Here is an 11,091-nt window from a genome sequence, read left to right on the forward strand (position 1 = left end):
ATTGGAGGCATTGTTTTCAAATATATTCTCCCATTCAGATGTTTCCCTCTTTGCCTCGTTGACAGTTTCTTTTGCTGTGAAGAAGCTTCGTAGTTTGATATAGTCCCATTCATTTTTTTTCTTTTACTTCCCTTGCACGTGAAGTGAAATTCATAAAATCCTCTCTAAATCCAAGGTCCATGAGTTCACTACCTATGTTTCTTCTATACAACTTATTGTTTCAGGTCTGATATTTAGATCTCTGAACCATTTTGAGTTAATTTTGGAATATGATGAGAGATAGCAGTCTAGTTTCCTTCTTTTGCATGTGGCTCTCCAATTTTCCCAGCATCATTTAATGAAGGGACTTTCTTTTCTCTATTGCATGTTTTTGGCTCCTTTGTTGAAAACCATTTGCTCTTATATATGTGAGTTTATCTCTGAACTCTCAATTTTGTTTCATTGTTCTAATGTCTGTTTTTCTACCAATCCATGCTGTTTCGATTATTGTTGTTTTGTAGTATAACTTGAAATCAGACGGAGTGACACCTTTGGCCTTATTATTTTCCTTAGGACTGTTTTGGCTATTTGGAAGTCTTTGTAATTTCATACAAATCTGATGATTTCTTGTTCTATTTCCTTAAAAAAAAATTCTACTGGGATTTTGATGGGGATTGCAGTAATTCTGTATATTGCTTTGGGTAATATACCCATTTTAACTATGTTGATAAGTCCAATCTTTAAACACAGAACATCTCTCCATTTTCTTGTGTCTTCTTCAATTTCTTTTAATAATGTTTTATAGTTTTCAGTGCATGGGTCTTTAACATGCTTTGTTAAGTTTATTCCTAGGTATTTTATTCTTTAGTTGCAATTGCTAAATAATGTTTTTTTTATTTCTTTCAGAAACTTTACCACTAGTGTATAGAAATGCAATCAACTTAAAAACAAAAACAAAAACATCTACAGCACCTGGTATTCAAAGGTGGTCTCCCATCCAAGTACTAACCAGGACTGACCCTGTTTAGCTTTCGAGATAAGACGGGATTGGGCTTGTTCAGGGTGGCATGGCTGTAGACTGCAATTGACTTTTGTACATTGATTTTGTCACCTGAAACTTTACTGTATTTGTTTATTATTTCTAATAGTTTTTCGGTGGAGCTTTTAGAGTTTCCTATATAGAGAATTATGTCATCTACAAAAAGTGAAAATTTACTTCTTTATTCCCAATTTGGATGCCTTTTATTTCTTTCTCTTTCCTGATTGCTCTGGCTAGGACTTCCAACACTATATTGAATTAGAGTAGTGAGAGCAAAGAACCTGATCTGGGAGGGAAGGCTTTTAGTTTTTCACCATTGAATATGCTATGAGCTCAAGGTTTGTCCTATATGGCCTTTATAATGTTCAGGTACTTTCTTCTATATCCATTTTATTAAGTGTTTTAATCATAAATGGTGTTGTATTTTATAAAATGCTTTCTCTGCATCTATTAATATGATCATATAGTTTTTGTTTTTTTTATTTTGTTTATGTGGTGTATCATATTGATTGATTTGCATATATTGAACCATCCTTGTGTCCCTGGAATGAACCTAACTTGATCATGATGTATAATGTTTTTAATGTATTGCTGTATTTCATTTGCTAGTATTTTGTTTAGGATTTTTCCATCTGAGTTCATGACATATATTAGTTTGTAGTTTTATTTTTTTGTGTGTTATCGTCACTAGATTTTGGTATCAAGGTATGTTGGCCTCATAAAATGAGTTAGGAAGTATTGCCTCTTCTTCAATTTTTTGGAAGAGTTTGGAAAAAAACAGATATTTAATCATCTTTGAATGTTTGGTAGGATTCACTAGTAAAGCCATCAGGACTTTTACTTTTTAGTACATTTTTGTTGATTGTTTCGATTTTCTTACTGTTGACTAGTCTACTTAGATTTTCCAGTTCTTCATGATTCAGTCTAGGAAGGTTGTATGTTTCCAAGATTTTCCAGTTCTTCATGATTCAGTCTAGGAAGGTTGTATGTTTCCAAGGGTAGGTTATTGAATTTGGTGACATATAATCTTACATAGTATTCTTTTATGATACTTTGTATTTCTGTGGTGTCTGTCATGGCTTCTCTTTCATTTCTGATTTTGTTTACTTCTGTCTTTTCTCTTTTTTCGTTAGTGAGTTTAGCCAGGGTTTTGTCAATTTTAATGGTCTTTTCAAAAAACCAGCTCTTTGTCACATTAATATTTTATTTCCTCTTGTTCTCAATTTTATTCAAGTCTGCTCTAATTTTGATTATTTCCTTTCTTCTGTTGACTTACGGCTTCAATTATTCTTTTTCTAGTTCTTTAAGATGTAATGTTGGTTTGTTCACTTGAGATTTGTCATGTTACTTGAGGTAGGCCTATAATGATATGAACTTTTTTCCTATTATAGCTTTTGTTGTATCTTACAAGTTTTGATATGTTGTATTTTTATTCTCATTTGTTTCTATGTTTCTCTTGATTTCCCCTTTTATTTCTTTATGACACTATCATTCTTCAGTAGCATGTTATTTAATTTTCACATATTTGTGGGTTTTCTTACTTTTTTGCCATTGAGCTCCAGTTTCAAAGCATTATGGTGAGAGAACATGCTTGGTATGATTTCAATCTTCTTAAATTTGTCAAAAATATTTTTGTATCCTAACACAGTCTATCCTTGAGCATGTTTTATGTGCACTAAAGAAGAATGTATATTCTGGTGTTTTGGGATGAGAGGCTCTGTAAATGTCGATTATGTCCAATTGTTCTAATGTGTCACTTAAGTGTATGTTTTTAATTAGTTTTATGTTTGAATGATCTCTTTATAGCTGTATGATTCTCTACTATAATGATGTTTTTGTCAGTTTCTCTCTTTAGTTGTACTAGTAGTTGCTTTATATATTTTGGTGCTCTGAGAATGAGAACATAGATATAAGTAAGTGTTTTGTCATCTTGATGTATTCCCTTCTTTATGATTATGAAGTGTCCATCCTTGTTGCTTGTTAACTTTTTTAATCTTGAAGTTTATTTTGTCAAATAAAAGTATGGCTACATCCACTTTTCTTTTTATGTCTCATTTTACACACTAACCTCCAATATAGACCATTTGACGAATATATTTCTAGGTGACTAAATGTTTTGGCCACAACACACACACACACACACACACACACACACACACACACACACACACACACTAGCGTACTTTTGGAACATTTGATATTAAATCACTCTTTTGTAACAAATATCAGAAGCAGTTGCTGATCTTACAAGGCTATGCCTAGGTTGTCAATAAATTGTGTGTGATAACATAGGTAGACACTTATTTCTCTTTTTTCTAGAGCAGGGAATAAAAGATGTAGAAAGAGAAGCACATTCATTCATCTCAGCAAACTGTCCAATTTCACTAATCTCACACATTTCTTGATGTATCCCTTCTTCTGTTTTGTGAATTCATTCCTTTTCTCCCAAACTACAGTAAGAACTCTGGAGATGCTTCACCTCAAGTGGGTGAAGATAAGGGCTCTCTAATACTTACAGAAAGCTTACCATGTGCAGGGCTTGAAATAGGCCCACATCAACCCTTCCCTCATCTATTCTTCATCACTTCATCAACATTGCATAGCAGTTTTGCTCACCTGAGAATCAGTAAAGATTTGATGATTTGCTAGCGTCCATTTCCATATGTATGATGCACTATATGTGACCTACCAGGAACCTGGATAGCTTCATGCCTCCTTTCATCTGTTAGTTCTAAGCACTAAACAAACACAGGAACCAAAATCTGGAAAAAATGCGCCAATAATTGGATAAGAACATTGGGATTTCTGAGATTGATTTGGCCTCACATTACAATAAAGGCTGGATGCAGCTTTCATTTTCACCACATGTATGTTCTACCTGTTGGGCTTAAATACTGTAGTCGCTCTCATGTGGACCTCATTAGGTGGCCTTGGTGCTGCCCTCTGATCTGAGAGAGCAGATCATCCACTCAATGCTGTGACCCAAGGAGTATCCAACACTCTTTGTCTGAGCATTTCCACTTTCCTTGTTTGATAGGTAAGAGCTGTATTGCCTTGGCATCTATCCAATCTGTCAATAGTGTATGTTGGCAAGAATTCAAGCTGCATCTTGGTTTGCATGAACACTAGTAAGACCTGATGTTTCAGTGATCACTGGATGAGCTGCAGCCCAAAGATGCCAATAGTTCATAGGAAGGGGATGAAAAGAGCCTGGGACACCAGTGCTACAGAAGTGCCCCCTGTCCCACTTACCTCCCACCAAACAGGGCGGAAACTGTACCTTGTATCAGGGAAGTTGTAACTGGGAGACAGTGATGTGGTACTGCTATGTGAGACTGCTCTTTGCTGCTCAGAGTTCCAACGACAAAGAAAGCACCCTCAGCAGTGTCAGAGCATCAATGAGGTGTGATGTGCAGGGTCAGGGCAGACAGGGAAGACTGCATGAAGAGCAGAGTGGCCAGTGGCTAGCAGTGGTAGGACACTGCCACCCTGGTCCCAAAGTGAAGGAGTAGTGAGAATGGAACCAGGAGTATTCCCTATAGGGTAGGGTCCCTTGGTGGAGGATGCAGTCATTCCCTGCCCAGCCTAGTGAGGACAACTTCTCTCCATCTTACTTCTGACCTGTTGGTGCTGTCACTGGCCCAATCTAACAGGAAGCCACAAGACAAAGGAGTTGAGGTGATGGAGTCTGGAGATAGGCCCACATGTAGGAAAGACAGGGCCACACTGATTCTGGTGGTCATGAATCTTAACATCCAGGTGCTCCCTGTTCCTGGGACATTGCTGGAGATATGATGGGCCCGAACATTTAAGACAGCTCTTCTCAAAACTGTGCATACCAGCATCTCAGAGCTGCCTTGCCTCCTCCTTCTCTCTCTTCTCTCAGCCAATCTGGAGACACATCCAGAATTGAGTCCCTTTCTTCAGCTGACAGGCTTCCACTCAGCTCAGATGTCCTCCACCTAGCCCCAGTGCCTTTTTCATTAGCCCTGGATAATTCACCCATGCTTGTTGCTGACTGTCTCTTATCACTACTGTCAACCACACTAGCCTCGTCACTGTACCTTCAACATTTATGCCCACTTCTACCCTAAAGGCTTTCTTTTTTACTGCTTCTGTGATGGAATGACTTTCCTTTGAAGTGTGCTGTTTTTCCCATACTCAGTAAGGTCTCCACTCAAGTATCTCCTAATCAGAGATGCCCTTGCAGACCAACTGTAAGGAGTAGCACTGTTCTCCTTTCTTCCTTTTTCTTTTCTTCAGAATACTTGTCAGCATGTGACATATTGAACATTTACTTATTATTTCCTATGTCCCCAGCTATCATGTAAGCTCTATGAGAGTATGCTTATTCTTTCTTCACTGCTCTAGCCCCAGTGCCTAAAACATTGCCTGCCATAAGAGGCTTTCAAAATTTTTCTTGAGTTATCGAGCAAACAATGTTCTCTCCCATCATATCTTCTTGAACATGTATAAAGAGACCTTGCTTGGATTGAAGTGTAGCTGGGAGAATGCAGTTCCTATCAGGGGGACCAAGAGTTGGAGCTTGGGGTATGCTGATGCCTGCTCATAGCTTAACAAGAAGCCATTGAGTTGTCACCAGACAATCACCCTATTCCACCCTAATTTTCTGTACTCAAACCTAATATCTTCTGGATGACATGCACAAAAACTACTAGAAGAAGCAAGACCCTGAGCAATTACTCAATGTTCTGTAAAATGTTAGTGTTCGTGATTTTTCCTATATAGATTTATATTCTTTTGACTTTTAATATGTAGGTTATACAATTGGTGATTATAATTTAGCCTTCTGATTTGCCAAAAATCTCTCAACTTATTTCTTAAGGTGATATAAATATTTTTATACCAGTTGTCTCTGGAGTCTGAAAAGCATATGAAAACTGGAGAAATTTTTCTTCCATTATCTGTCATCCCCTGCCTGCCCCAATTCAATGTACCTCTTTTATTTTTAGTATCTCTGGGCTCCTGAAATAGCAATTACTCTGAATTTCCTTTTAGAATAGAGAAATTTTTTCACATCCTATTCGCACAGTATTCTAGTTTCTATCTTCAAACATAACTTTTTCAGTTACAAAATTTTCTTTTCATTTTGTATTTATTAATTTATTTAATTTAAAAAACACTTTATTAACAGAATAGATATGAGTTGTTTATAACAAAAGATATGCACAGAATAGCACTTATAAGTTAAAAAAATTAAAATCATGAAAAAAATAAAAAAAAAGATCTATGATTTAATTCAGATAAAACCTTAATTTTCTGGAATGACTATATACTTAATTATTTTTATTAGATTATTTCCCCTTAAAGGATTAAGTCATTTCATGCAAAAGAGTCCTCAAGAAATGGAGGATCACAAGTCAAAGTCCAAGATGAGGGTTTTCCTTATGAACCACTTTGAAAACTATTTGCTGTGAATCTCATATGGTTAAAATGCTTACCTTTCCATATAAAAATATAACTCTGTACTAAAGTTTTCATACATAAGAAACATGTTTTATAAACATATATTTTTAAAACATGCTCTTCAATCTGAAATATTCTTAATTATTTCTTATTATAATTATTATTCATTATTATTAATATTTCTCCCTTCCTTCCCAGAGTCATATTCCAAGCCCAATCTTATCTGTGGACCCTCTTGCAGTCCTAGAGTGTGATGGTCCCACCAAGTAGGTGGTGACAGCCCCATGAGAGTGTGCATTACGTACCCTTCCCCTTACCTGATAGATTATTTCACTCTCCAGGGAAGGGGTGTATTGACAGAGTATTAAGGGAAGTTTCCAGGATCCTTCCTTGAACTAGATTCCTTAAATCTACACTGTTGCCCTAGAAAATCTAGTGGGCTCATGTTTAATATTGTTGCGACAGTTAATATTATACATAAAAATCTTTAAGCTTCCTACTATTCAGATTTTCTATTTATAATAATTATCTTATTAATGATTTCTGAGACATCTAAGGAAGGAGATATCAAGATATCAGTGCTCACTATGATTGTTCCCTATTGACTGAAAAACAGGCTCTTTTTTAATTTTGTTTATCATTTAAAAATGCATGTAATTAGTTCCTAATGTTTTCACTAGCTATATTGAACACGTTCAATTTTTGACACAAAGCAACATCTTGGAAACACTTCTAATGCATCCTGCTTAAAATTTCATTCTATGTCATAAATATTTTAAATCAGTCATATGTTATTATACAAACATTGCCTTTTTTAAAACTACTTTATTTACTCACTTCTGAGTGCTCAAAACTTTAAATTATTTTTAAAAAGCTAATTTCCTATAATTTTTTAAAATAATATTAGTTTCTGCTAGCTACTTTAACCCATCCTCCAAATACATTATAAAAATATTAGGAAACTTTAAAACTGGTAAAATTTTGCCATTCTGGTCTAGAAAATTAGCTAGGTTAATAAATAGATGGAAGGCTCTCATCCGTTGATGGTTGTGAGAATCTCTTGAAAGTCTGCCAGTCAGATTCCTGAGCCCCATATAATAGTTTCTACTTCTGCTGGTCTGAAATGGCACAGAACTACTTTGTGGGTACAATTAATAAAGACAACATGTGATTCTAATGCAGGTGATCCGGAAGCCACTCATTGGAAGCACTGACATAGAGGTGAAGACCTTGCACTTTCATAGGATTGAGAGAAATTAATAGTCTTCTTAGGTAGAACAAAACAACACTGGAAAATTTACTTGATTCTCAACAATCTATCCTCATACCCATTAATTAACCAGTGAGTGCTTCTGAGGCATTACTTGAGCGCTAGGGGATGTTCTGCATTCTATGAACTTTCTCTCATGGAACTAACAAGAACCTCAGCAAATGTTAGTGTACATGTGACCATCAAGTAGAAATGGTGCAGAGGAAGGGTGGGCATATTCCCTTGTCTTGTACCAGTATGTCATCTGGGACTACTAGACAGAAATTCTAAGACAGAGACAAAAAAAACTTTAAACATTTATTTTCTACAGATGCAGGAAAAAATGCAACTCATTAATATTAGTTGGCTCTTCCAGGGTCCTGAAGATATACCTTTGCTGGTATATCTCTGAATTGCTTGCAGCTGATAGTGGGCTTTCTACCCTCTATCTGGAAGACTGACACTTTCCAATGAACTTTTTTAGTGCACCTATAACTTCCTTGTTTCTGAGACTGTAGGCAAGAGGGTTCAGGAAAGGAGTGAGGACTGTTCCAAACAGAAAGAGACCCTGATTCAACTTTGGAGTCTTGGCAGAGCCAGGTCTCATGTAGATGCACATACCTGGACCAAAGTAGAGACCCACCACACAGAGGTGAGAGGAGCAAGTGGCCAGAGCCTTGTTCCTGCCTTCTGGGGAGTTCATCTGGAGTACAGCAAGGAAGATGAGAACATAGGAGGACAAGATGAGAGATAAGGGCACCAGCAAAACAAGGATGCTGGTCACTACCACTGCCTTTTCATAGGCTGAAATGTCCTCACAGACAATCCTAAGGACAGCCATGACCTCACAAAAAAAGTGAGGGATCTCTCTGGGGCTGCAAATGTGAAAATGCAAGGTGAAAGCAGCATGGCCCATAGAAGTAAGTGCTCCTCCAGCCCAAGACATAGCAATCATCTGCAAGCAAACCCTAGGACTGATGATGACAGGGTACCGGAGGGGATTACAGATGGCCACATAGCGATCAAAGCACATGACAGTTATAAGGATGCATTCTGCAATGCCCACAGTCAGGGAGAAGAATATTTGAGTCCCACAAGCCAGGAATGAGATGCTCCGCCGTCCAGAGAAGAAGTTGGCTGCCATCTTGGGGACAATGCTAGAAGTCAAAGTCAAATCCATTAAGGAGAGCTGACTAAGCAGGAAGTACATGGGGGTATGGAGCCGTGAATCCAACCAAATGAGCAGGATCAACAGAGTGTTGCCAGTGAAGGCGGCCATGTAGATCAGGAGAATGGTGACGATTATGACTGTGATGTGTCTAAATTCCGGAAAAAAGCCCAGGAGGGTGAAATCTGTGAGTTCTGTTTCATTTCCTCTCCACATGACTGGTGTCAACAGAAACGGGAAAGACTTGTAAAAACTGTCATAGTAGTAAAGCAGTTGCTTATCAAAGTCTTTATAAAGAACAATATAACAACGACAAACATAAAAATAGTCATCCATGATCACTTGAATCAATTCTTAACATTTTTCTATATTTCTTGTCCATGTTCTGATGTACTTTGAAACCAGTCCACATATTACAATGCACGTCATTAACTTTAATGTAAGAGAGGCATTTTCCTATATTAACACCAAATTTATACATATATCCCAGTCTGATATTACAGACTTAATTTTAACCTGAAAAAGCATTATTAATGTAATTTACACAAGGATAATTTCTAATTTTACAATGCTCCTGCTTTATGGGATTTGGTCAAGATGGTAGAGAAGTAAACACTGTGCTTGCCACTTCCCATGACGGCATTAAAATGACAACTAAATTATAGAATGATCAACCTGGAGAACCATCTGAAATCTCGCTGAATAGAACTCCTACAATTAAGGATTTAAAGAGAAAACCACATTGAGTTGTAGGAGTGGTGGAGTCGGAAATAGCCTGGCCCCACAACCATGTGTGGCAGTTTAGCGTTAAGAGGGATAGATAGGCTGTGGAGGTCCCCCTCAGGAGGAGTGAGGGGCCGTAGCCCCACACCAGCCTTCCCAGCCCAAGTTTCTGGTGCCAGGAGGAGGAGCCCCCAAAACATCTGGCTGTGAAAATCAGCAATGGTTCTAGCTGTCCAAATGAGAAGGAAGATAGCTGGGAACCCAGGCATCCCCTTAAAGTGCCTGCATACAGACTTGTTCACACACAGGTTCTAACCCTGGCTCTGGAAGAGGGACAGCAGCTCAGGAGGTGCCAAAGACATACAGAGAAGACTGAGTTATGCGTGGCTTCAGGGCAAGGGCTAGAGAAATAGTTGTCATTGTCCCTTTGTTGAGCTCTCCTTTTTTCCAACTTACATGTGAGCACTATGCTGACTGTGTTGAGCTCTCCTCACACATGGCCAAATCTAAATTTGCTTTGGCCTGGTAAATTCCACTTACTCCACCCTGGGGACTCCCTGAAACCCACCCCACCTAACTCACATTGGTGGAGGAATTCTATGGCTGGGCAACCAGCCCCACCTGGAGCTCTCTGCAGGAGGCTCCTTCAGAAGCAAGCAACAGACTTTGGCCCCGGCACCTCTAGAGTCACTTGTGGTGGCAGGCAACAATTCTTGACCTGAGCTGCAGCACTTTTTGGAAAAATAACAAGGGTCTATGGGCCCAAGGAGAGAAGCAGCTGGCCTCAGTGTGATCTGAGAAATTTTGAGTGGCCACAGGCTCAGCACTGGCCCCAATCTGAATCTGCACTAACTTAGGGAGCACGACTTGCCCAACCTTGGTGATCCCCTGGACCCTGCCACATCCAACTTGCATATCGCATGAAGCTCTTTTAGCTGCTGAGCTTTAAGGACAGTTGGCAGGTTATCTCAAGTCTTAGGGTGCCCTGGGCTTTTTGATGAGCTGCCCCAGGCCCAGAGCTGGTGGCAACTGGCCTTGGTTCACAGTGTGTCTTCTCCATGTACAACACAGACAATATCCAACCGTAGATAGCTTTGTAGCTCCCTACCAGGTAGCCATGGGCCACCACAGGCAGTGGCTGATCTTGGTCTGAAGGGGAGCTCTCACAAGAACCTACACATTCAGAGGTTGGCATCAGACCTCAAAGAAGCACCACTCGATTTGCCATACAAGATGCACACACAAAAGGTGGTCTCAACAGGCACATGAGCCTGCTGGGGTGAATCCCATTTCAAAAGGCTAGCCTCCACACAGCAGAATCTAAGGACAGATAGAAAGCTTCCCAGACATAAAAAGCTAAAGATATTCATTACCACCAAGACAATTATTATATGAAATGTTAGATTTCCTTAAGAAGAAGTGGGGAATAGCAAAACGGCAAATAAAATGGCAAAAACTATGTACCTATCAATAATCACTTTAAATGTAGTTGGATTAAATGCTCCA

General features: G+C 38.6%; 1 protein-coding gene and 1 pseudogene across 1 annotated transcript; both read right to left on the reverse strand.

The window, feature by feature from the left end:
- Positions 1–939: 939 nt before the first annotated feature.
- On the reverse strand, positions 940–1,058 carry LOC111734025 (annotated as a pseudogene).
- A 6,961-nt stretch (positions 1,059–8,019) lies between these two features.
- Positions 8,020–9,078, reverse strand: LOC105309339 (olfactory receptor 2M5-like). Its single transcript, XM_011385464.2, is given in 1 exon segment — positions 8,020–9,078. A coding segment is annotated over 1 exon segment (1,059 nt).
- Positions 9,079–11,091: the final 2,013 nt, after the last annotated feature.

Source organism: Pteropus vampyrus, unplaced genomic scaffold (genome assembly GCF_000151845.1).
Source record: "Pteropus vampyrus isolate Shadow unplaced genomic scaffold, Pvam_2.0 Scaffold723, whole genome shotgun sequence".
NCBI classification, from domain to species: domain Eukaryota; kingdom Metazoa; phylum Chordata; class Mammalia; order Chiroptera; family Pteropodidae; genus Pteropus; species Pteropus vampyrus.